The sequence below is a fragment of the Psammomys obesus genome, unplaced genomic scaffold, assembly GCF_907164565.1.
Source record: "Psammomys obesus unplaced genomic scaffold, mPsaObe1.curated_primary_1811, whole genome shotgun sequence".
NCBI lineage: Eukaryota > Metazoa > Chordata > Mammalia > Rodentia > Muridae > Psammomys > Psammomys obesus.
In genome coordinates this window covers 3,117,400-3,144,522 of record NW_026585687.1, presented here as the reverse complement: position 1 = coordinate 3,144,522, position 27,123 = coordinate 3,117,400, and the positions used below count along the sequence as shown (strand labels likewise).

General features: G+C 40.9%; 3 protein-coding genes across 5 annotated transcripts in view; 1 reads left to right on the top strand and 2 right to left on the bottom strand.

Annotated features, from left to right (window-relative positions):
• Window positions 1–3,021, bottom strand: part of Atp7a (ATPase copper transporting alpha) — a 132,124-nt gene extending 129,103 nt beyond the window's left edge. For all 3 annotated transcript variants that reach the window (XM_055592619.1, XM_055592637.1, XM_055592628.1), the window contains exon 1: window positions 2,888–3,021. The gene's annotated coding sequence lies outside the window, so the exon portion shown is untranslated. The remainder of the gene's footprint in view (window positions 1–2,887) is intronic.
• A 2,952-nt stretch (window positions 3,022–5,973) lies between these two features.
• On the bottom strand, window positions 5,974–11,913 carry LOC129665795 (cytochrome c oxidase subunit 7B, mitochondrial). The gene is made up of 3 exons (XM_055592670.1): window positions 11,755–11,913; window positions 8,140–8,264; window positions 5,974–6,171 (listed from the first exon to the last, which is right to left on the bottom strand). The coding sequence occupies exons 1-3, from the start codon at window positions 11,792–11,794 to the stop codon at window positions 6,094–6,096; spliced, it is 243 nt and encodes an 80-aa protein (XP_055448645.1). The 5' UTR covers window positions 11,795–11,913; the 3' UTR covers window positions 5,974–6,093.
• Window positions 11,914–15,823: 3,910 nt separating this feature from the next.
• Window positions 15,824–27,123, top strand: part of Magt1 (magnesium transporter 1) — a 50,388-nt gene continuing 39,088 nt past the window's right edge. The window contains exon 1 of the mRNA XM_055592650.1: window positions 15,824–16,062. Coding sequence (XP_055448625.1) covers window positions 15,961–16,062 — 102 coding nt within the window. The 5' untranslated portion in view covers window positions 15,824–15,960. The remainder of the gene's footprint in view (window positions 16,063–27,123) is intronic.

Here is a 27,123-nt window from a genome sequence, read left to right as displayed (position 1 = left end):
TCCTCATTTATATCAGAAAAAGAAGTCTTTGTGAAAATCAGTGTGATCTATCACATATTTGAACTCATAAAATGAACTCACAAAATCAATTTAATGACAATGTTGGACAATATACAAACACATTTATGAAACCAGAAACACAGCACCTACACTGTCATTAACACACATTCTAAATAAATATTGGTACTTTTCTTGTCATATTACTTCAATAAATTAAGTATAAAAGTTTTTTGTTGTTATTTTGTTTCTTGGTCTTGCTATATAGTCCAGGCTAGCCTCAAACTCTTACTATTCCTGACTCAGCCTCTCAGTGCTGGGAAATAAGCATATACCACCACACCCAGAAGCAATTTTTATCACATTAAGTCAACCTACAGACAGAAATCAAGAAATAAAAGAATCACAGTTATCAGAACGGTAGTTTGAACTGACATAGTTTAGTCATGATTTACCAGCTTTCTCCCTCATTCTTATTTTACTTAAGTCCTAGGAAATATCCCTATTTAATAACAAATATTGAAATCTATTGTGCCATCACTGGGAAGACAAAAGCAAGAGAAAAAGGAGTCAAAGGAGAGCTTGGGCTACATGAGATACTGTCTAAAAAAAAAAATAATAATAACATGCTGGCAAGATGGCCCTACTGGTAAGGATGCCTGCCACCAAGCCTAATGACCTGAATTCATTCAATCTCTAGTCCTCTAAATTGTCCTCTGACCTCCATATGCAAGCTGTTGCAATCTGGTACCTACATATGCATACACATGTACAAAAAATAAATTAATAAATAAAATGTAAAAAAAACACTTTTCTGACAAGATGTTAATTAAAACAGAATTAAAAGTGCGTGCCACCACCACCTGATGCATTTTTTTTTTCCAAAGAAAGCAGCCTTCTGCATTAAGAATCAAAAATGTTAACCTATCCTTCAGAAAAAGAGTGTTTTAACACTGGCTTGGGGCCACAAATCAAGATCTACCAGCTAGAAGAGTTTCTATTACATTACCAAGATGAGGAGAGAAATCAATTTGTAGGAGAAATGCAAGGATTCCTTGAGGGGGACATTGGAATGATTTCTAGCTTTAAAAATTATTATTCAATGTCAACAATATTTTTGTTGTTTTTTTTCAAGACAGGGTTTCTTTATGTAGCCCTGGCTGTCCTGGAACTCCCTCTGTAGACAAGGCTGTCATCCAACTCAGAGATAAACTGGCCTCTGCCTGCCGAATGCTGGGATCAAACCAGCATTCACACCCAGCTGCCAATATTTTTTTTTTCAATTAAGACCCAATACTCAATCAGAATTAAAAACTGATTGAAGCTCAACAAAAGAAGACAAAGAGGGAAAGGAAAGACTTACTCCCACATACAAATCATGTCTACCTACTTTTTTGTCTTTTAAATTTGGGATTATATTACCATTAAACCTCGTACATTAACTGTGTTTATCATTCCTCTTTTTTTACATGTAGGCTTTTTGTGGATTAACAGTTCTATGTGACTACCTTTCATGACTTCTTTTTATTTTAATTTCTGGTCAAGATGCCAGGGGTAGAACCTGGGGCCTTACCCATGAGAAGGCTACAGTCTACCACTGAAGTACCTCCTTAGACCTTTTTTTTTTTTTTTTTTTTTTACCCCTCTTGAAATATTGAAAGGTTTTTGGTTGTTATAAATATGATGTGGATATGTACAGTGTGATCTTACCAGTATTTTTGTGCCTGGACTATTCTTCCATTCTCCCATTCCCGCAGAGCTAAGTCCTATTCACTTTTTCAGACCCAGCTCAAATGCTTCTTTCTATACATCTTACTAACACTTCCTGGTTGTAATATATGATACTGAGATTTTTAAGTGACTAGGAGTTTGTGTATTTCTTTCCTACTTCATTGGAGGACACTCAAGTACAACAACAAAACCTTCACGCAAGTGACACTGAAACTGTAAAACTAAAATCTCTGTTCAAAAGAATCTTTCTTTCAGGGGTAGGTAGAAACAACCTAAGTTGTTTATCCACTTAGTGGGGCTGCTAAAACACACAGGCTTCATAGCTAAATTCTACTCAACTGATTGCAAACTCTTTGGAGTCCAGAAACTGTTTTAATTTGACATTGCCCCATCTCTCACATGTCAGTATCAATTCAACGTTCTGCACATACTCTCTCAATACAAAGCCATATTACTAAATAATGAAACTACAATTAAAACAAAGTGCAGATCCTAGAAAAAATATTGGCTTGTAAAAGCTTGAGTGTTGTCCGTGTTTAAAATAACCTCAGCATCTACGAAAAAAATAATCCAAAGTAAAATGCATCCCAGCATGTGGGAGACACTGAATTCAACCCCCAGGACTGGGAAGAGGGAGGAAAGGACAGAGGAAACAGTCTCAGAAAGGCGTCGCAGGATGGGACAGAGATGGCTGTAACTTTACTGGAAATGGAGCACCAAAATACAAAAAGGGGTGGCCAAGTGTCCGTTTAGCTTATGTTCCCAGAGCGTGACAAGAAGCCAACTACCCGTTTTCGAAAATATTTAGTCTGGGATGGTGGTCTTCAGAACCTCATTTTCTAAAGTAGAAAGAGATGTTATTAAGCAAAGATCCCAGTCCACAAGAAGTCCAGTGCAAGGTTCAGACCTTCTATTAACTAACACAGGCCACAGATAATCAGGATACTCTCTCCAGGAAAGTACAACAAAGTGATACAGGTCAGGACCCAGCCTCCTTTCTCTATCTTTGTTGGGAAGATAAAGCCTAAGTGTGGTTAAATATGTGAGTTGTGAAGGAGTTTGGAGACTGCCCCACCTTAGAGTGGTGACCTTCTCTCTATTCTAGTACAAAACGGCCCCTCCACTGAAGTCACCGACTGGAAGCCGCTATGGGACTCACCTGGGTTTCCAGGGCTGGGGTTCGAGCTCCAAAGCTCCGCGAGGCAGCAGCGATCAACCCGCACACAGCCTCCGCGCTCACACACACACTCCACAGTCTAGGCGCCCGCGGCGACAGCTCCTCCTTCAACCACTTTCCCAGCCCCAGCCTAGAGCACGCAGCGTTTGCCCCGCCCTCCTCCGCGGCCCCCACTTCCGGATGATGCCAGGGCCCGGAAGCTGGGCCTACAGGGCGGGGGGGGGGTGAGGAGGGAAACGGTCCACGTCACGTGAAAAGGAGAGCGCACTACGAATTCCGTGCGCCCCCTGCTGCCTATACATAGCCTCGGCCGAGATGGGATTGGCGCTTGCAGTCCCCTAGGCTCCCAACCCCAATGCAAACTCAACAAAAAGGGACAAAAAGTATTTGAAGAGTGAGGGTTTGCCCTAAACCCTCCATAGTTGTCCTTGTCCCGCATAAAATATCACAGACCTGGTAAACTGTGTTTACCTACTAAACTAACTCCAGACAGGAAAAATCAGAACCATGAACTTGTCCCCATCCCTCCGGTGAAAAATGACGTCGTGCTTTGGCGTGGTAGCTTGAACCTGTAATCCCAGCACCTGAAAGGATGAGGTAAGAAGATGGCTAATTGGAACCAGCCTGGGCTGCATAGTGAGTTGCTAGATAGAGGCCGAAGAGCTCAGTAGTTAAGAGCACTGACTTCCAGAGGACTCAAGGCAGCTCGCAACCAGTTTTTATTCCAGTTCAGTTCCAGGGAATCGATGCCCTCTTCTGGCCTTCTGGAGCACTGCCTATATGTGGTGCACAGACATGCACAAAAGCAAAACCCCCATCTACACAGAAAAATAACTAAATCTGCCAGGATAGACTGCTGCTGGAAACCGTCTTCTAACCCCGCCTACATGTGCTGCGCGCACACAGATACACACACCACAAACAATTTTCTCAAATAAAAGATAACTACGTCATACAATGGGTTTGAAGTATAGCTCAAGAGTTGGCAATTCCTTGAATTTAATCCCCTGAAGGTAAAAATGCTTACTGCCATACCTGCTGACCTGAGCTTCCTCCCTGGTGGAGGAAAGAATTCCCACAAATCATCCTCTGGTCTTCACACCTGTGCTATAATACATACATCACACCTACAAATAAATACAGGTAATAAATAAAAATTTTAAATAAGGTGATGGAGTGGTGGCTCAGTGGTTATGAGGAAATGCTGTTCTTGTAGAGAACCCAAGTTCAGTTCCCAGCACCCACAGGGGGTAAGTTCACAGGAAAAAAAGTACATGACAGTTCCATTTCAGAGTAAAGTTAAAAAACAATACTTATGGTATCCATCCTAATCTAAAAGTACTCCATAATCTCAAAGACTTTTTAACAATGTTCCTGAGGTAAGCTATTTCAATTCTTCAGCCATAGACATACATAATAATTTAGTAACCTCCCAACTCCAGGTAATAATAAAATTCAATGTATTGAAAGTTAAACTGAGGACATTTTCCTGAAAGTGTAAAACCTGCCTGAGTGTGAACAAGAAAGCATTAAACTTAGAATATAGTGGGGGCAAAATCAATCAACTACTACTATTTATCTGCTAGTGGTAGTGGTTATGGTAGTGATTAAAATCATCCATCAACGGACAAGTGGGTCAGCAGGTCACTTGCTGCCAGGACCTACATGGTAAGGAAAACCTACTCCTTGGAGTTGTCCTCAGACCTTCACATATGTACTGTGTTGTATGTGGGCACGCACACACATGCACACATACACAAATTAAGTAAACCACCACACAAAGCTGACAACTATCACTTCCCTGACAGAAGAGATAAATAAGTGCTAGTTCTGAGGTCAAAAGGTATGATTGAAGATGTTAAGTCTTTAAAAGTTTAATCACATTTCAGATTGATTTTTTTTTATTTGACTGGCTTAGTATTAGTTTGAACATTTCTTTTTTAATGTTTTCTTTTTTTAATAATTTATTTAATTTTATGTGCATCAGTGTGAAGGTGTCAGATCCCTTTGAACTGGAGTTACAGACAGTTGTGAGCTGCCATGTGGGTGCTAGGAATTGAACCCAGGTATTTTGGAAGAGCAGACAATGCTCCTAACCACTGAGCCATCTCTCTAGCTCCCAGTTTGAGTATTTCTATAGATCTCATAAAATGATCAAGTTTGTTGTTGTTGTTGTTGGAGACACGGTCTCAACTATGTAGGGCTCGACTGGCCTGATCACTGCAAAGTGATCCTTCCTGTCTTTCTGTCTCTTGATTGATGGTGTATGCTACCTCATCCAGCTTAAATTTTATCAAATAGTATTAATACAGAGGTACAAATCTTGAAAATTATTTGTTAAACAAAATATATCCTATTGTATCCTATCAGATACATATAGAATTGTTAAAGGAGACAGAATTTCCATGTTCTGCTTAGTGGAACATTATAACTATAGACTACAGCTCTAACCAATGGAGCATGTGATACAATCAATGTTTTGTTTAGTTTACATCTTACACAGCAAGTCCAGTGCCAAATAATGAACGCAGGCCAATCCCCAAACCTAAATGTTACATGATATTGCTATTATTATAGAAAACCAACAGGAGAGGCCAATAAGTGAAGTATCAAACTTTATCACTTTAAACCCATGATGAACAGTTAAATAAGTAGAAAGCATGTGACAGATTACTCCCCTCCCTAGGATTAAGGTTTTTGCTGAAACTCCACCACCTAATTAAAATGAATATGCTGCAGAGGCTACAGAGCTCAAAACAGGACCATTATTCTCTTGGGTTTAGTGACAGTCTGAAGTCCTAATCAGGAAAGAAAGGAAGTTACTGCCAATTCCAAATATAACCCTGTGGCAGAGGGTACTAAGGCATAACGTTTATATGGATCAAACTCTTGACCCAGCTCTGTGATTGTTTATTTATTAGCTGTAATTTCAGCTTACTATAAAGTTGCTTTCCTAATCAGACTTCCCTCATACCACTTCATAGAAAAAAGCCATTTTAAGACACAGTACAGCTTGAATAAATGAAGTCATAACACACTTGGCTTCATTTACAAAAGAAAACAAAATCTAAAAGATTTCAAAGGTACTTTATTTTTTCAATATGCCATAATTTAATGAACAGATGATTCTTTGACTTGGCATCACTTATAAGTTGGTTTTTGAATGATTATTGTACCAGCTGGCATGACTATTGATCTCTCCATTCCTTTGGGGTGACTCTGCCAACAGGAGACAGGTTCCATTCTATTCCAATTTGTGTGGCTGTCTGTAAGAATTAAAAGACTGTCAGTTAGTTACACATACTTAAACCACAGTCCATTCTCAATTTGGAAACTTTCTTCAAAACTACAAAGAAATTCCGCTCCTTAGGTTAATAATAAATAGCAAGTCACCTGGGATATAGTGTTTTTCATAGAGGTCAAAACTAATTGCTGTCCTCATTCACCTTTATCAACATTCTGAGTTGAAGGAAATGTTCTAAATCTGCACTGTCTAATATAGGAGTCATTGGCCATCTCTGGCCATTAAGTACTTGGAATGTCTGCCAGTGGTGGGACCCACCTTTAATCCTACTACGCAGGAGGCAGAGGCAGGTGGATCTCTGAGTTTGAGACCACCATAGTCAACAAAATAGTTCAGAACATTTAGGACTACACAGAGAAACCCTTTCTTCAACCTCCACACACTAAAAGTACTTAGAATGTGGCTACAACACTGAGAAAATACATTTTGAAATTGTTCTTAATTTAAAACTATACATTTTCTCTCCCTCTTAAATATTGCCTCTGTCAAGTACAACTACCTAAGAGTTTAATATCTGACTTTAAAGTTGAGGTATAGATCATTAAAGGCGCATGAATATGCTTAGCTATACAAGCCCCGTGTTCAATCCTCAAACCCTAAAACTAATAGTATATGTAATTTCAGGTGGGGGCTGAATTGTCCCTTTTAGTAAGATGAGGCTCCATGTGGCCCAGGGTGGCCTCACACTTGATATGTAACTAAAGATAACACTGAACTCTTGATTCTCCTGCCCCCCTAGTGTTGGGATTATAGGTGTTTACCACCACTCAGCAATCTGTTTCACTTACACACAAATATATGTATTCAAATTTCAAAATTAGTACTTTTAACCAAAATTAGAAGAACTAGAAAATAAGTTGTTAAGCAACATATATACAACACTAGAATATGGACAACAAATTACATTTCATCTATTAAGAAAATTATACCCACGTTTTGGAGTGGATTCTTTGTTTCTTGTTTTGAGACAAAGTGGGCTACATAGCCTAAGCAGGCCTCAATCCTGCTATAAGTCTAGCAGGTCTTACTCTCTCAGTCTATGCGCCTCAACCTGCTAGGTGCTGGGAGTGCAGGTGTGTACTTCCAACCACACTGCCTTCTACCTCAGTTATGAAGGAAATTCTAGAAGGACAGCTGATCCCTGAAGTGTATCCAGGAAGGTGACTCAAAATATGACAATCCAGAAATAGAAAACAAAACTGACCAATATACTGATAGATGTTTTAATCTTAACAAAGTAAAGATAACGTGCTAATGATTTTTGAAAATTTGGGGGCGGGGCTGTGGTCTGAATGTAGGGCTCCGTCAATGTTACACATGTACTTTACAAGCTATGACAGCAATCTTCTACTACTAGCTGATGGCTGTCATATGGAATACAATGGGTCAGAATTCCTGTACTGCAATTAAATGATGTAAAAATTATGAAGGGAAGCATATTTATCTCAACATTAGAATTCTTTTAACTGTTATAGAGACAAGGTGTCACTATAAACACTATATATAGCCTAGGCTAACCTCATCCTTGTAGTACTCCTGCCTAAGCCTCTCAAGACCTGGAATTGCAGGCATATACCACCATGCTTGGGTTCCACAAATAAGATCCTTCTCACAGCTACACAAGCCAGGAAAGAGCTGCTTTGTGATCCAGCAAGCAATTTGTTACTGGAATCAGAAATAACAGAAGATGGATCGATGCTGAATGCAAAGAGACACACACATATTGGGTGATCAGATGACTTTTCAAATCCCTCCTTAACTAGAACTTTAACATTTTCAATACATAGACTAGATAAGAATAAAACCTATCTACATTAAAAACCACTAAGCCTGAGAGTATAGCTCAATGGCAGAACACTTGCTTAAGATGTATAAGGCACTATATTCAATCCCTTGCACTGAAAAAGAATACTCAACTAATAATACTTACATATGTCCACGCAGAAACACAGAAGATAACTCCACCAGCTAATATAGCATTTCCATATTTGTCATGAAAATCAGGTGTCCTCTTCTGGTGGCTCTGCCTTGCCACCACTTGCTGAATGTTTCGAACTTAAAAAAGAACACAGAGTATATGTGTCAATTATCAAAATAAAGAGAACACAACTATCAATCAGGAAAGCAAAGGTAGTGAACTCTATATACTACTATGCAAATCAACTAAATGTTAATCACAAGAACAAGTGGCCGGGCATGGTGGTGCATGCCTCTAATCCCAGCAAGATTGCTATGAGTTCAAGGTCAATCTGGTCTACACAGTGAGTTCCAGCACAGCCAGGGCTACACAGAGAAACCATGTCTTAAAACAAAGCAAAACAAAACAAAACAAACAAACAATGGCTCAGGGGTTGGGAGCACTGTCCGCTCTTACAGAGGTCTTGAGTTCAATTCCCATTAATAATATGGTGGTTGATAATCATCTATAATGAGATCTGGTGCCCTCTGCTGAGGCCAAGAAAAACATTGTATACATAATAAATAAATCTTAAAAAAAAAAAAAACAGAAATAAAGAAAGAACAAGTAAGCATCTTCTTTTTTAAATTTATTTCTATTTTTATATATTACAGTGTATTCACTTTGTATCCCCACTGTAGCCCCCTCCCTCATCTCCTAGTAAGCACCTTCTTAAATGCTTTAATAAAAAGATAAACTGCTAGGCCCAGTGGCTCACACCTGTTATCTTAGCACTTTTAGAGTCTGAGACAGAATTGCCATAGTTCAAAGGCAAATTGGCCTACACAGTGAATTCTAGGCTAGTCTGAGCTACAGAAAAAGGCTCCATCTCAAAAAAAAAAAAAAAGAAAAGAAAAAAGAAACCGATAACTCGACACATGGACACAAACATCATTAAACAAATATAACAAAATGTTGACACAAAATGGGTGAATATTCTTCCCACAATTCTCAATGTTCTAAATTTCTGAAAATTTTCAGAACAAAAGTTGGAGCTCTCCAAAGTCAGAGGCAGGCAGATCTCTGTGAGTTCAAGGCCAGCCTGATTTATAAGACAGCCAATCTATATAGTGACACCTTGTCTCAAAAAAAAATGGCTGGAGGAAAAGAAAAACTGGAGGTGTTATGTCAGTAATGGTTTATTGGATACCTTTCACAAAAATTTACTCAACACTGCTCAATAACTTTAAACATACAAAGAAACATAAATTCAAAATTATCTGATTAATATACATCAAATATTTATTACCTTAAAATTATGTCCTAACGATGGTAAGCTAAATTTTAAAATAATCAGTAATGAATAAGACCCAATTATATGAGTATATAAGCAGACAAGCATATTTGTAATCCCTTCCAGCTCTTGGAAGGTGTAGACAGGAGGATCGGCAGTCAGCCTAGGGTACATGAAACCCTGCCTCAAAAAATAGAGTATAGGAAAATGTATAAGATAGAAACTTTATTATCAGGTAATTTCTAACCTAGAATTGAACATTATACATGAAGACACAAATCACGGTAAAACAAGAAAGTAGAATTAACTGAGCACTTAGGCAAGTAGGATTTGCTTATACTGATGTAGAAAAATGAAATTAAAATGGATAGAGATAGATAGACAGATGATAGCTAGCTAGCTAGATCGATTGATCTACTACACCAGAAAGCCAATCCTGTTTGGATGAAGAACAAGGTATACAGGCAGCTTAATAAGGAATAAAACTAGAAAAGAAGTGGTAAATAACAAGAAAGGTATTAGGCTTTTTCCTTCCTCTCTAATCTAGGTATCACGTACTTATTGCTTTAAGGGTCTTTAAAGGTGATTAAAGATACGGTGAAAAAAAAAAAAGCAAGTTTGATTCAAGCTGTGATGATGGTTCACACCTGTACTCTGAGCACTTGGGAGGTATTTGTCCTCTCAGCTAATGTAGAAAAATTGCACTCGATTTTGATGCAGCCTGGGCTACAGAGTGAGAACATTTCAAAAGTAAAAACAAAATCAGTAAAAATAATAGTGTAGAGGCTGAAGAGATAGATGGCTCAGAGGTAAAGAACACTTGCTGTTCTTCCAAAGGTCCTGAGTTCAATTCCCAGCAACCACATGGTGGCTCATAACCATCTAACAGTAAGATCTGATGTATAGGCAGAATGTTGTATAAATTAAAAAAAAATCTTTAAAAAAAAATAATAGTATCCACATGATATAATCCTGATAATTACCTAACCATTATATTAGCTGTTTTCCTTAGCTTTCATTTTCTCCTTTAACCAGTCACACCCAGAGAAATGTAGATCAATCGGTGTAGTGCTTACCTAACATTCCCTAGATTTGATCCCTAACACAACAGAAACAGAATAAATCTATAAAGGCACAAGGTCCTGTAATCCCAGCACTTGGAAAATGGAGACAAAGAATCAGGAGTTGAAGACATCCTTGGCTACATATTATGTTGGAGGCCAACCTAGTGTACTGGAGACCCTCCCCCTCAGAAAACAGCCACACCCAGAATAAGCAAATTCATGAACATTCATAATGTATTCTTCTCCAGAACACTTAAAAGGTGGGTATGGGAATTCCACACCAGGAAACAGGAATAAGCTTTAAAAAATAACCTTTTTCTACAGTATAAAGGTCCCTAAATCACTTAAAGATCAAAGAAATTGAGATTAGCGAATAACTTGTTTCAACACTCTGATTTACCAAGTGGATTTTAAGTCTCTCCTCTGTAACACTAACACACACATACAAAGATTTAGTGACCAGAGGTTGGTTAATGAAATAGGTATTATTTACTAACCTCTGTTTTACGAAACAAGTTTATGAAGCTAAATCATTTGTCCAAAGTGAAAGAAATAACAAACACGGCTTGTGGCATATGAAACATCAACTGGGCTTCTATTTTTTCAAATATCCCCAAAGTACCTCAGTGTTGAGAACACAATTTGTGATGCTCCTAATATCTCTGTAAAATAAAAATAAAATTCATGGCTAGAGAAGCAAGTTAAAAGTAGTTGTGTAAGGTCACCTATATACGTTACTGAAGGTCACCTTCAAGGGTAAGCAACTATGAACATGAATTTTTTTTCCTCTCCAATCTACTGTATTCTCCATATACAATGCTAGTTTCAAATTTCCACGTTACTTGCCTAACTTTTAAGCAGAAAAAAATGACCACGATTGTTTTCTCGACAGTTAATAGTCAATTGATAATCTGCAGATGATTTCTTCAAAGCTACTTAGGGATTCCTCCCTGCTACGTTATGGTAGATCAGTTCCTCTATGAAGGGTAACAAGTAAATACAGTCCCAAAGCTAAAAAGAGCGAGGTGTCCTCCAAAGCGGTCTTCCTGGAAATCATAGGTCCCTGAAGAATGAGAGCGGAGAACTAGGCTAGGAACACAATGACAGGATGGTAAAGCCATTGTCACGGCTACCACTGTCACGGCTATCTTTCAGTGACTTGAGACCATGCAGGGCACCGTGCACCCAGAATTAATAGCGCAGGATACTGGTGGAGGAAAAGGGCACCAGAGCACGAGGACAGAAGGATCCCCAGCTACTGTACAGGATTCGCCCACATTGTCTGCTCACCTGGGAGACGGCTCAGTGCGTTTTTGGCCAAGGGCAACATCGCGGAGAAGATGGAACTGTGGTGACTAAAACTGCTTCCTCGGTGCAAATTCACCCCAGCTACCCTTGCAGAGTCCTGAAAAACAAAATGGCTTTCAGTGGGGATGCGTAATGCGCTTTGAAGCGATCTCGCGAGATTTGGGGGTTGACCTACAGAAATTGTAATCCTGTTTCCTGCGAGGAAAGAGAAAGGCCTTTGGGAAATGTAGTTTTCTATGGGTTGTTTTTTTTTTTTTTTTTTTGACTCCTTCAGGGACATTTATTTCCCAGTCAGAATCGAAGCACGGACAGGCTCCTCTGCCTGTTGGGGCCTGGGCCTCCAGACACCACACGGGGACTGGGGAAGGGGAGGGGAGGCACAGAAGATAGCTCCCAACTGTGTGAACTTGTTCCCACGTTTGCCCTGGCTGGGTCCAGGGAGGGCCTGCCCAGGGGTGGTGGCACCAAGAACCAAGGCAGAGGCATCAGGCCAGCTGGCCCAAATGGAGGCAATAAATACTGACAGGCCAGGCACGAGGTTCAAGCCACAGGCCCCAGGTGAAAAAAGTAAGGCTCAGCTGGCTTTGTCCCTAGGGGCTCTCTGTGGGGACAGGGGCTGAGTGCTGCCTACAAGGACAGAGAAGGCAGAAGAATGAGGCACCCCATCCTGCCTCCTAGATGGTGCTGGAGGCATTGAGTTTTGGCAGTTGACTCTCCCCTAGCTACTGGAGCCACCCCAACCCCGACCACGGGGAGGGGCAGAGCTGGCCAAACCCGCCGGAAGCAACAGCAGCACACCCCAGGCCTCCCTGGGCGGGTCACCAGGATGGGGATGGCAGACAAGGCAAGGACAGGGAGGCCATAGGCTCATGCAGACAGGAGAGTTAAGAGTTAGTGACGGCCCCCAGTACACGTTCCACATGTTAAGGCATCATGGTTAGACAGTGACTGACAGCAATGGATGATCTGGCAAGAAGGGGGTGGGGCCAGAGGACAGACAGACAGCCCAGCCCTTCCCGGTGCTGAGCAACCTAGCTCAGCTGGAGCAGAGGCAAAGTGGGCCTGGCAACCCGGACAGTGGGAAATGTAGTTTCAAACTTCGTGAGGGCCATAGAACAGTATTTTCTAAACAGCGAGATAACGCTTTGGATAGAGGTTTAGGATCCTACAAAGGAGAGCTGAGACATGAACCTTACATAAGGCAGCAGCTTCAAGATGGTATTAAGACTCCAGAGGTTTGGGTCTAGTGTCTCACTTCAAATTACTGTCCCTTCATTTTTTTTATTTTTATTTTGTTTTATTTTCTGTCTCCTATTACCTATACTAATTGGTTTAACTTTTGATTTTTTTTTTTTAGGAGGAGTGGTTGAGATAGGGTCTCTCTATGTAGCCCTAGCTGTCCAGGAACTCTCGATGTAGAACAGGCTGGCCTGGTACTCAGAGATCTGCCTGCTTCTGCATGCCAAATGCTGGGAGATCAATTTGTCTTTGTTTTCTAGGGATTCCATTAGTTTATGTACATCTGGCAAGATTACTACATAACAGATGAATCTTCTCAGGAAACTCTTTGTAACCTAGGTATCCCAGAAAAAAGATAGAACTCACTATGTAGCCCAGACTGGCCTGGAATTTGCAATTCTTCTGCCTTAGCTTCTCTAGTGCCATGATTAGAGAAATAATGTACAAGCCAAACTCTACTTCTTAGAGCATGTCCCTTTATTGATAGTATAAACTTTAATCATTTAATCAAAGCATTGTGCACCATATTTCTATACTTTAAAGTCATTGCTGTCCCTCTGTAATTAAAAAAAAAAATGTATCTTGTGGAGAAAGGAGGGATGTGTACAAAAACAAAAGAGTAACTTGTAAAGAATGCATTGTGACTATCCTGCTCTGCATAAGCTTTTATCCATTACCTTTTGTATCCACTGGTGATTCTGTACCATATTGTATCCATATGACCACTCTGGCACATATACCTGAAGCAATCTAAGTCAGCATACAACAAAGATACTGGAACATCCATGCTTATTTTGTTATGCTTGTTTGTTTAGTTATGTGTCGTTTCTTTAGACAGGATTTCATCTGTTAGTCCAAGCTAGCTTGGAGTTTACTATATAGCCAAGACTGGCCTCAGTCTCATGGCAATCTGCCTGCTTCAGCTTCCCAAGTGTTGGGACTGTAGGTGTGAGCTGCCATGCTTTTAATTTAACCATTTTAAAAATTTCTTTTTTAACGTTTGAGATAAGCTCACACTAAGTTGCCCACATTGGCTATTCACTCACTCTAAAATCCAGATAGGCATTGAACTTGCAATTCTCCTGCCTCAGTCTCCCAAGTAGTCAGAATTAAGCTGATTTATAAGGCTCAGCTTAATTTTTTTATCTATTATTTTCATATATATATATTTTTTTTTCTCATCAAGACAGGGACTTGCCATGTAACCCAAGTGGGCCTTAAACTTGTGATTTTCCTTTTTTAGTCTGCCAAGTGCTGGGATTATAGGCGTGTGGCACCACCACATGTGGCAATGTATTCTCTCTGTCTATCTCTTCTCTCTCTTTTTTTTTTTTTTAAACAAGGTCTCTTGTAGCTCAGGAAGGAACTCCCTATGTAACCAAGACTGATATTGAACCCTTGACCCTCCTGCCTCTATCTCTTGAGTACTGGGATTACAGGTATGCACCACCATGCTCATCTTATTTCATACCTCCTTATGTTGAGACCAGTTACTTATCTGTCAACAACCATCTCCTTAACTCTCCAAATAGTGAAATTATAATTCTGTGGGGGTTCTGCTTGCCAGTAGGACCTAAAAGAATAAACACATAATTATGTTCCACACAGTCAAAATAAATGCAACTTGGGCTTGGGATGAAGCTCTGTGGCAAAATGCTTCCCAGCTTGCATAGGTCCTCTACTCAATTTCCTGCACTGCAAAGTAAATACATCTAAATTATACATTGGGGGGTGTGTGAGTGTGTACATGTACTGAAGGAATACTGAGGATTGAACCTATGTCTTTAATGCCAATTAAATGTCCCACAAACTAACCTATACATCACCAGTGTCTTAGTCAGGATTAATATTGCTATGTTGAAACACCATGACCAAAGCAATTTTGGGTGGAGTTGCAGGCAATTGTGAACACCTCAACATGGGTGATGGGAACAGAATTTGAGCTATCTGCAAGAATAGTATGCACTTTTTTTAAAAAAAAAAAGTATGTGTGTGTGTGAGAGAGAGAGAGAGAGAGAGAGAGAGAGAGAGAGAGAGAGTGTGAGTGTTTTGGCTGCATGCATGTATGTGCACCAGGTGTGTGCCTGGTCCCTATGGAGGTCAGAAGAGAGCATCAGATCTCCTGGAACTCGGTTGTTAGCTACCATGAGTGTGCTGGGAGGATCCTCTCCAAAAACAATTAAATGTTCTTAACTGCCAAGACATTTCTTTAGCCCCTCTTCCAGAATATTATACTAAAGACGTGGTTTCAAAAAAACAAAAACAAAACAAAACAAAACACTTTTGATATAAGATATATTTCAGCCCACGCTAGACTGGACCTCTGAACTTTTTGAATTCCTAATCGTCCTGCCTCCACTTCCACCTCCCAAAAGCTGGAATTTGGGTTGTGAGACACCACGTGGGCACCTTTTTCCTTGAGACAATCTTGATTGATTAGGCGTCCTGGAACCCCAGCAATGTAGCCAAAGATGACCTTGAACAATTGGTGCTCTTGCAAATGCTTGGATTAGAGGCTTGTGTTACTTAGGCCGCTTGAATTTCAAACAATTCTAAGTGAACGCTTTATGGAGGATGATTCTATTTTTAAACATACAAGGCATTTTGTGCCTCAAAAAAAAAAAAAGACGTTTCACACATGCGCACCACCGTTGAAACTTCGCTGAGCGGGACATCTATCTTTACGCATCACGAAAGGGGCGGTGCAGCCTATTCAGCGGGCCAATAACAAAGCTCCAGATTGTCCTTTTCCTATTGGCTCCCGGGAACCAATCAGAAGAGAACTGTTTTTTTAGCGGGTGTCCGCCGCGCGTGACGTAATCTGAGGGGTCGTCCGGCACGGCTGAGCCAATGTGGAGCGGCAAGGGCTCGGTTCCCCTGTTCTCATGCCCCACCCTCGGACCTTACTGAAAGAAAGTTTCGCCCCGCCAGCAAGGGATCCGAGTGAACATGGCCTCGCCGAGGTGGTTCTGGTGCGTGTGTGCAACCGCGGCGGTGGCACTGCTGCTGGTTTCCAAGGTTCCTTCGGCCTCTGCCCAAAGAAAGAAGGAGGTGAGGCAGTGCCTGCCAGCAGCAGGGACTTTCTCGACTTTGGGCTGGGGAGGGTCAGCTCGCTCTTTCCCTGGGATCCTTGCTGGGTGTGAGTTGGATTCCGGGTTAGGGAGGAAGTTGGCTTCACAAAAGCGGGAGCTGCAGCTTCTTTTGGTGTGGTTCTGAATCCAAAAGCGGCTGGAGTACGTGACCAGCAGGCTTCCAGCAGCTGGGGAATGTGCAGCTACAAGTTGTGACACTTCTGGAGTTCAGACCGCTTTGAATGTTCTGCTGAGGTGCTCGTTTTGCTATCCGTAAGGTATTAAATGCGGGCTTCTGCTGTGGACCATCTTGCTCACTCGGATGTATGTAAGAACTGTCATGTCAGCCCAGGAGTGGGAGAACTAGATGAGTTGAGATGATGCCAGGTTCATGCCCGATTTTCAAGCGTTCAGAATGTGTAACGCGTTCTCGGCTGTGTTCTCTGTGTGACAGACAGGAATGAGCAAACTAAGACACCCACGCACAGACCTTATGGAACAGATTGACTTTGAGATATAGGAAACACACAGTATTCGAATTCCTTTTTGTTTATTTTTTGTTCTGTTTCATATGAAGCATTCTCCCACTGGAGCCCATGTTGGCTTCAGCCTCATGACAATCCTCCTTCCAAGTGCTGAGGTTACATGTGTGAGCTGGGACATCCAGCCTTTTTTTTTTTTTTTTTTTTCCTAGCTTGATGTTGAGCAGTTCGAACAAATGGATCTTAGCTCTGTGTTTTTAAATGCTTGTGACTTAAAGCCATATACTTGTAGAGCTTTAAAAGACTAGTAACAAGTTTGGTTTGGGTTTTTTCTTTGTTTGTTTGTTTGGTTGGTTGGTTGGTTTGGGTTAGGTTTTTGTTGTTGTTGTTGTTTGCTTTTTCAAGACAGGTATTTTCTGTGTAGCCTTGGCTCTCCTGAACTCACTGGACACACTTTTGTATCCTCTACCTTTATAAGTAAGGAAAACCAGCCCTAGATTTACACAATTAATTACTGTTTTAAGTCGACTAAATCCCTTCATTCTAATGCTATTTCTTGTGCATTGTGCACTTCCTCTAGGACATCAAACCATGTGTACATTTTTGAAATGCCAGTTAAGCATTTCAGCTGTTAAGTTAAATCAATAAATAAACTAATTTCTGTATCTGAATTTTGAATTCTTTCATAAGATTAAAAATTAAGCTAAACCTAGTGTCCCGGCCATGATTGTATTCAAAACACTGTAGTGAAAGAGAAGCAGGAATTCAAGGTCATCCTTGGCTACAAAGTGACTTAGAGGCTAGCCTGGGCTACAAGAAACCTTATTTGAAAATAGCAACAATGAAAAACTAGCAAAGGAAAACATTAAAAATTAGAGAAGTTAGCAAAGGTGAAACTAAAAATTACAATTATCAAAGATATTCTCTACTGAGCAGCCTTCATACTGGGCCAAGAAATTGATATGGCTTTTTTATGGTATTGAGTGTTTGCTGCATGTATGTGTATTCACTGCTTCCATGGAGGCTCAAAGAGGGTGTGGACCCCCTAGAACTGTCATTGAACACAGTTGTGATCTGCCATGTGGGAGCTAGGAACCAGTCCTGGGTGCTATGCAAAAGAAATAAGAGCTCTAGGCTCTTCTGTGGATTTTTGGGAGAATCCCAAGCAGTTTTTTTTTTAATTTATTTTTTTATATTAATTAGAGTTTATTCACTTTTTTTATCCAGCTGTAGCCCCTTCCCAATTCCACCCTCCCTCCCTCATCTCCTCTCATGCCCCTCTCCAAGTCCATTGATAGGGGAGGTCCTGCTCCCCTTCCATCCAACCCTAGCCTATTAGGTCTAATCAGGACTGGCTGCATTGTCCTCCTCTGTGGCCTGGCAAGGCTGCTTCCCCCTCAGGGGGAGGTGATCAAAGAGCCAGCCACTGAGTTCATGTCAGAGACAATCCCTGTTCTCCTTACTGGGGAACCCACTTGGAGACTGAGCTGCCATGGGCTACATCTGAGCAGGGGCTCTATCCTTGAATTGTCCTTGGTTGTAGTATCAGTCTCAGAAAAGACCCCTGTGCCCAGATTTTTTGGTTCTGTTTCTCTCCTTGTGAAGCTCCTGTCTTCTCCAGGTCTTACTCTCTCTCCCTTCTTTTATAAGATTCCCTGCATTCTGCCCAAAGTTTGGTTATGAGTCTCAGCATCTGCCAATCAGTTTTTTGTAGAAAACAGTATGCAGAGCAATATATAGGTTGGTTGGTTTGTATGTTTTTAACCCTCAAGTTCCTGTTTTTAAGCCATATTTGTAAGTATATGTATATGTATGGTGAAAACTCTGTAAGTCCCTTAACAGCTCCTATGTCTGGGCATTTAATAGTGTTGGTAAGGAAAATGCTTTCAAATTTTCCCGTATATATTGCTATTGTCTGAATGCCCACAATAACAATTTACTCTTCTCTTGAGACAAGTTCTTTTTCAAGGTCTGTGACACCACTGCCCGGCTTATTTTTTTATTATTTATTTAATTTGCATAGTGTTTTACCTGCATGTATGTCTATATGAGGGTATCAGATGCCCTGGAACAGGGGTTACAGAGAGTCGTGAGCTGCTATGTGGTTGCTGGGAATTGAACCAGGTCCTCTAGAAGAGCAGCCTGTGCTCTTAACCACTGACCATCTCTCCAGCCCTGAGACAAGTTTTTGGTACTTATTCCAGGCAAGCCTTGAACTCATTGGGGTGCCAGAATCACAAGGCAAGGTTCTGCTATATAGCTAACCTTGAGCTTTAGATCCTCCTGCCTCAGACTCTCCAGTGCTAGAATTACTGGTGTCTGCCACTGTGCCTGGTCACTTAGTCTTTTTAAAGATTTGCTTTTATTTTTAAGTAATTAAAACAGTATTTTAGGTGTGTGTGTATTTATTTACCTGAATGGATAAATGTAATGTGCACACACCATGTGTGTAGCTGGTGCCTTGGGAGGTCAGAAAAGAGCATCAGATCTCCTGGAACTGGAGGTATAAATGGTCATGAGCCTCTATGTGGGTAGTAGGAACGTAATCTGATAACCTTTTTATTTGTTTATTATTGTACAGTATTCTGCCTGCATGTGTGCCTGCATGCTAGAAGAGGGTACCAGATCTCATTGTAGATGGCTGTGAGCCAATATATGGTTGCTGGGTTTGAACTCAGGACCTTTAGAAGAACATCCAGTGCTCTTAACCCCTGAGCTATCTCTCTAGGCCCTGGAGATGTTTGGGTTTTGTTGTTGTTGTTGTTGTTATTTTTATTTTTGTCTGTATGTGTGCACGACACTTGTATGTAGGTGCCTGTGGAGGCCGGAAGAGGACATTGAATTACCTGGAGCTGGAGTTACATAAGTGGACTGATACAGGTTATGAGATTGAGGGCTCCTCTGGAAAATCTGAGCTATCTGTCAGGTCCCTTAAATTCTGTTTGTTTGTTTGTTTGTTTGATTGTTTGTTTGTTTTTATGGGTGGGGGGAATCAAGTGCCATTTCACATTTGGAGGCCAAAAGATAAATAGCTGGCATAGGTTCTCTGTCATCATATGGGACATGGGGATTAAATTTAAGTCATCAGGCTAATTACCAATGAGCCATCTCACTGGCCCTGCCTAATCTTTTAAAATAATAAGTGAGGGGTTCTTTGCTGTTTGTTTTGAGACAGGAGCTCCTGAACCTAGCCCAGGATAGTGCCAAATTTTTTGAGGAAATGAAGATGACCTTGAACTCCTGATGCTCCTGCTTTCACCTTAAGTGCTGGATTATAGTTGTGTGCTATCAAGCCCAGCAGAAGAAGTGAAAGGTTGGGCTTTTGGGTTTTTGATTTTTCGAAACAGAGTTTGTCTTTGTAGCCCTGGCTATCCTGGACTCACTTTGTAGGCCAGGTTGGTTTGGAATTCACAGTAATCCATCTGCCTCTGCCTCTCTTAGTGCTGGGATTAAAGGTGTGTGCTATGACCACTTGGCCAATAATTTTTTTTTTAAATGGTCTGATTCGAATTCCCTTTTATTCATGCCCACTGTTTAGACTTGGAAATATATTGCATTAACTACTTACCAACAGACATTTAACCCATTCTTTTTTAAGTATACCGAGGGAAATTATTGTAAACAGGATACAGATAAAACAACAAAGAAATACTGGTAAAATTTTAACTCAATGTTTATTTTATTTTTAGTTAGGAAAAAATGTTTCCCAGGGTCCATGTTTTTATGTCAGATCTATACTCAAGATTCAGGGAAAAAATGTAGTAAGGTGATATAATTCACTGTTTTTAATAACTTACTTTTAGTACTGTGTGTATCAACCACTATGCAACAGAGTAACAAATACTGTTAACAGAAGTCAGTGTTCAGATTAGGGATGTAGCTCAGTGTTAGAGTGCTTGCCAATAGTGCACAAGGCCCTACTTGACCTGTTTTTATGCTTGCAGAAGTATAACATGAAAAGCCTGAAAACCTCTTAACCTACTTTGTATAAAAAGCATATAAAAAGCGCCTCTCTAACCTTTATATTTTGTACACGGCTGCTTCAACCAGCCGTGTGGTTGTATCAGCCTTGTATTTTTTTTTTTAAGTTTATTTATTTTGGGTGCTGGAGAGGTAGCTCAGTGGCATGTGCTACTTTTGCAGAGGAGCCAAGTTCAATTCCTAGCACCCATGTCAGGCACGTTACAGTCACCTGCAACTCCAGCTCTAAGGAAGATGGCTCCTCTGACCTCTGTGGACACCTGATGCATTACCTAACTCATATGTATATACCTATACACAGAGATACGTGTATAGAAATCTTTATTTTGTGACTCTGAGTGTTTTGCCTACATGTATGTATGTGTAACATGTGCATGTAGTACCAAAGAGGCTGAAAGAGGATGTCAGATCTCCTGACCCTAGAGTTACAGACAGGTGTGAAGTACCATATGGTACTGGGAAATGAACCTGTGTCTCCTAAGAACCGAAAGTGTTCTTAACCAAGCACGACCAACAGAGCTATATCCTCAGGCAAGACCATGCCTTAAAACAATTTGTGTTTATGCGTGTATGAGTATCTGTGTGAGGGAATGTGTACCTGTGTGTTGGGGTGCCTATAGATGATAGAAGATGGGGTCACATTCCCTTGGAGCTGCAGTTACAGGTATTTGTGGGCTGTTTGATTTGCGTGCTAGGTTCTGCACTCCAGGCCTTATGCCTTCGTTCTGTATCAGGTATACTGAATTAAATGCCTTTCCTGATTGTTCTTCTACACTTGTACAAATGGCTCCGCATGTATTACTTGGCTGGGAAAACTTTTCCCTCTTCTCTACCACCATATCCCTACTGCCTGTGTTATTTTTAGAGTCAAGAATACACTGACCTTCATTTCATTAGGCCTCCTTCCCGGTGGTACTGGGATTAAAAATGTGCACCAGTGCTCCTGGTAGTTCCAGTTCTTTAAGTATTGAACTTTTCTCTGATGCCTAAGATATAGTAAATGGACATGAATTTAGCACATGATACCGACATGGTTTGTAATGGCCTTTTCCATTAATCTGTGAACATCTTGAAGGCAGAAACTTAATTTTCCTTTCAATAAGTGTTAATGAATTAAAGATTGATGGTCCACTCCTGTAATTACATCATTTGAGAGGCTGAGGGCGGGGGGGGGGGAGGGGGGACACGACTCTGAGTTTCAGGTTAGCCTGGGCTGTACAGACCACACCCAACTTATGCGCTGCTTCACCATGCATGGTAGGCAAGCATTTTACCAACTGAGCTACATCGCCAGCCAAGGCCGCATCTTAAAACAATTTTTATTTTGTTTATGTGTGTGTAACTGTGTGAGAGTATGTGTACATGTGTGTTGATTCCTGCATATACCAGAAGAGAAGAGTCAGATAGATCCCTTGGAGCTGCAGTTACAAGGATTTGTTGGCTGAAGGTTTTCTGTTGTTGTGAAGAGACACCATGACCACAGTAACTCATATAAAGGAAAACACTTGATCGGGGATAGCTTACAGTTTCTAAGTCCATTTTTTGTTGGGTTGTATTGTTTTGTTTTGTTTTTGAGACATGGTTTCTCTGGGTAGCATTGGCTGTCCTGGACTCAATTTGCTGACCAGACTGGCCTTGAACTCACAGAAATCCACCTGCCTCTGCCTTACTGAATGCTAGGATTACAGGTGTGTGTTACCACTCTTGGCTAGAGTTCTATGTCTTGATCTGCAGGTAGCTGAATGAGACTATGTGCCACCCGGGCATAACAAAGCCCGACCCCACAGTGACACATTTCCTCCAGCAAGGCCACACCCACTCCAACATGGACACACTTCCTAATAGTGCAGCTCTCTATTGGCCAAACATTGAAACACATGAGTCTGTGGGGGCCATACCTATTCAAACAATCACATTCCACTTCCTGGCCCCATAGGCTTGTAGCCATACAATAATGCAGAAATTCATTCAGTCCAACTTCAAAAGTTCCCATAGTCTATGACAGTATCAAGCTTGTTTAAAAGTCCAGAGTTCAAAGTCTCTTCTGAGATTCATGCATTCTCTTAACTGTAATCTCCTGTAAAATCAAAAAGCAGATCATATATTTCGAACATATAATGGCACAGGATATCCATGATTGAGCAGCAAATGCCTTTATTGCCGAGGCATCTCTCCAACAGATAGGGGTCTGTGTGTGTGAGAGTACTGAGGATTGAACCCATCTCTTTATAAATGCCAGTTAAATGGCCTATCAACTGATTTTTATATATCCGTAATGTCTTAGTCAGGGTTATTATTGCTATGTTGAAACACCATTATTCTAGCAACTTGGAGAGGAAATTACTTATTCAGCTTATACTTCTACATCACAATTCCTCATCAAAGAAAGTCAGGACAGGAACTCTAGCAGGACAGAAACCTGGAGGCAGGAGCTGATGCAGAGGCCAAGGAGGAGTTCTGCTTCCTGGCATGTTCCCTATGACTTGCTTAGCCTGCTTTCTTATAGAACCAAGACCACCAGCCCAGGGAGGGCATCACCCGCAGTGTGTTGGTCCCCCTCACATCCATCACAGTGGGTGCTAGTTTTTAAACTCTTCTTTATTTGGGGTTCCTTAAGCCTCTACCTCCATTCCAACCCCCAACCCTAGAAAGAAGGTTAAAAGGGAAAGGGCACCTAGACCTCTTTAGACTTAGTTATGATTGGTTAGAGTCGTCCAGTTCTTTGGGAAAATACCAATCTCAATCGTCAGGATATCTAGCAGACCAGCTAACTATCAAACAGCAAATGCAGCAGGACAAACAAGTCAGCCTCTTCCTTCTCCTGAAGCCCCTTTCTCCAGCTGGGCTCTGGTATTTATACTCTCCCAGAGTCCTCAGAATTCCACTAACTCCAGCTGGCAAAAACCATGCCCCTCTTGGAGCCACTATTATCAGCTGTGGATAAACTAAGGCAGTCCCCTATCCCACACTTGGGATTAAAACAAAAACCTGTTTGTTGTAGATATAAACATGTTTTTGTTTTGGTCCCAGGTGTGGGATGTGGGACTGATTCAGATGGTCCACAGCAGCAGACTATTTGCCTCGTGTGGGCTCTGAGAGGAGCTCTTTGCCAGGTGCACAGAGTTTGAATCTGAGGACTCTGGAGAAAGAATAAATGCCAGAGCCCAGAGAGTGTGGAGCTCCAAGAAAGAACAAAACTGCTCGTGCTTCTCCCTGCTGCTCCTGGTTGATGTTGTGAGAAAAGAAGTTGGAGATCTCCTGAAATGAGGATTGAACTGGCTCCAAGGAACCTGATGACCCTAACCAGCATGAAGCAGCTAGGAGAACTGCACCCCCTCTTCAACTAACCCTTTTTTTCCTCTCCTACCTGGTGTTGGAGTGTTGGAAGGGATTGGGGTGGAGTAGGGAGAAAGCGAAATAAAAATGTAAATAAAAGATTTTTTTTTAAAGTACACCCGTTTACATAATATAACTCAGTTTTTAAAGAAACCAAAACTTCAATTATAAATCACTAAGAAAATGCCCTACAGGCCGGCCTACAGCCCAGTCTTACAGAGGCATTTTCCCAATTGTGGCTCCCTCATTTCTAATCACTCTAGCTCTTGTGTGCCATGTTGATATAAAACTAGCCATCACACCCACTTTAAAACAACTTCTGGGGGGCTGGAGAGATGGCTCAGTGGTTAAGAGCACTGTATGCTCTTCCAAAGGCCCTGGGTTCAATTCCCAGCACCCACATGGCAGCTCACAACTGTCTGTAATGCTGATTCCAAAGAATCTGACATCTTCACACTAATGGACATAAAATAAAAATTAAATTTAAAAAAAAAAAAAAACAACTTCTGGGGGCTGGAGAGATGGCTCAGCAGTTCTGAGTTCAGTTCCCAGCAACTGCATGTTGGCTCACAACCATCTATACTGGGATCTGATGCTCTTTTCTGGCATGCAGGAATACATGCAGATAGAACACTCATATACATACATACATACATATTTTTAAAGAAAGCCTTTAAAGTGGGCTTCCACCCCAGATTGAACCCAAGGCCTCATGCTTGGTTGGTAAACACTGCCACTAAGCTGCATCTTCTGGTGACCATTTTTCTGGGGTAGGATTTCTCCTCTGTAGCCCTGGTTGTCCTGGAAACTCATTCTATAGACCAGATTGGCCGTGAACTCCACTTGCCTCTGCCTCCCAAGTACTGGGATTAAAGGCATGGGCTACCACCTTTCAGCTGGCATTTTCTGTCTTGATTTTTATCCTTTTGCTTTTGTGGATTTGTGCGTGCATGCATGTGTGTGTGTGTGTTGTCATTGGTTTTGTAGCCTCTATTAGTCTTAAACTTGCTGCACTGTTGAGGATGAACCTGAGGTCTGGGTTTTCGTACCTCTACCTCTCCAGGGCTGTGGATTCGTTTGTTTGGTTTGTTTTTGAGACAGGGTCTTATGGAGTCTAAGCTGACCTGGAACTCAATATTTAGAAAATGACTTTGAACTCTGGATCCTCTTTCTTCCACTGTTTTTATTTTTATTTTTAATTTTTTAGCTGTCTTTGAGACGAGGTCTTAACATATACCTCATGCTGCCCTAAAATTAATAATTCTCCTATCTCAGCTTCCTGAATGCTGAGATTATAGATACATGCCATCATACTTGGTGAGATTATATTTCTTTTTTATAATTTTTATTTAATTTTAAATAAATTAAATAATGTGTGGGTATCTTAGTTAGAATTTCTACTTCCATGAAGAGACACCATTACCACAGCAACTCTTCAAAGGGAACACATTTGATTGGGGCTAGCTTACAGTTTCAGAGGTTTAGGCCAATATCATCATGGTGAGAAACATAGTAGCATGCAAGTAGACATGGTGCTGAAGGAGGAGCCAAGAGTTCCTATTAATTTACTTACTTACTTAATTACTCTACAACCTGATCCCAGCCCTACCCTCGTGCTCCTCTCCCCACCTCTCCTTCTTCCACAAGTTACCAACCTACCCTGGCACCTAAAGTCAGAGCAGGACTATAAGGGCACCCTCTTCACAGAGGCCTGACAAGGCAGCCCAGCCAGGGGAAGGAGATCCAGAGTCAGAGACAGCCCCAGTGGGTTTTTGTTTGTTTGTTTTTGTTTTTTAAGATTGATTTATTCTGTATTCAGTGATCTGCCTGCATGTGTAACTGCAGGCCAGAAGAGGGCACTATATCTCATTATAGATGGTTGGGAACCACCAAGTGGTTGCTGGTAATTGAACTCAGGACCTCTGGAGCAGTGCTCAGAGGTTATCTGAGCCATCTCTCCAGCCCCAGAATATGCTTCTTATATGCAGCATAATGATGGATCCTGCTTTTCAAAACTGTTCCATTACCCTGTATTTTTATTGGGGAGTTGAGTCTATTGATATTGATAGATATTAATGACCAATGATTGTTCTTATTTTGATACTGGTTTTGTTAGTGTTTGTGTGTGTTTCTCTTCTTCTTTTTTCGCTAGTGTGGAATTGTTATTTCCTGTGTTTCCTTGGATGCAGTTAATCTCCTTGAGTTGGAGTTTACCTTCTAGCTTTTTCTGTTGGGTTGAATTTGTGGATATATATTGTTTAACTTTGCTCTTGTCTTAGAATATCTTATTTTTTCCATTCATGTGATTGAGAGTTTTGCTGCATATAGTATTATAGGTTGACATCTGTGGTCTCTTAGAGGCTGCAAGACATATGTCCAGGCCCTTCTGGTTTTCAGAGTCTTTACTGATAAGTCTGATGTAATTCTGGTAGGTTACTTGACCTTTTTCCCTTGCAGCTTTTAATATTCTTTCTTTGTTCTGTAGATGTAGTATTTTGATTATTATGTGGCAACAGAATTTTCTTTCATTTTTTGTTTTTGTTTTATTGGTTTATCAAGACAGGGTTTCTCTGTATAACAGCTTGGATGTTTTGGAGCTCTCTTTGTAGACAGGCTGGCCTTGAGCTCACAGATTCATCTGCCTCTGCCTCCCAAGTGCTGGGCTTAAAAGCAGGTGCCACCATGCCCAGCTCCAAGGATTTTCTATGATTTTCTTGAAAATATTTTCATGACCTTGGTGAAGGGACTCCTCACCTTCTTCTCTTCCTATTACTCTTAGGTTTGGTCTTTTCATAGTATCCCATATTTCCTAAATGTTTTGTGTCAGGAACTTTTTAGCTTTAACATTTTCATTGACTGATGATCTATTCCTTCTTCAATTGCATCTTCTGTGCCTGAGATTTTCTCTTCCACGTCTTTTGTGTTGGTGATGCTTGCATCTGTAATTCTCTTACCTAGATTTTCCATCTCCAGGATTCCCTCAGATTGTGTTTTCTTTGTTGTTTCTATTTCCATTTTAAGGTCTTGAACAGTTTTATTCATCTTCTTCACCTGTTTAATTGTGTATTTCTGTACTTCTCAAAGGGATTTATTCATTTCCTCTTTATAGGCCTCTGGCTGTTTGATTGTATTTTCCTGTATTTCTTTAAGGGATGTATTCATTGCCTCTTTAAAGTCTTCTAACATCTTTATAAGGTTGGATTCAAGGTCATCTTCTTGTGTTTCAGCTGTGTTAGGATATC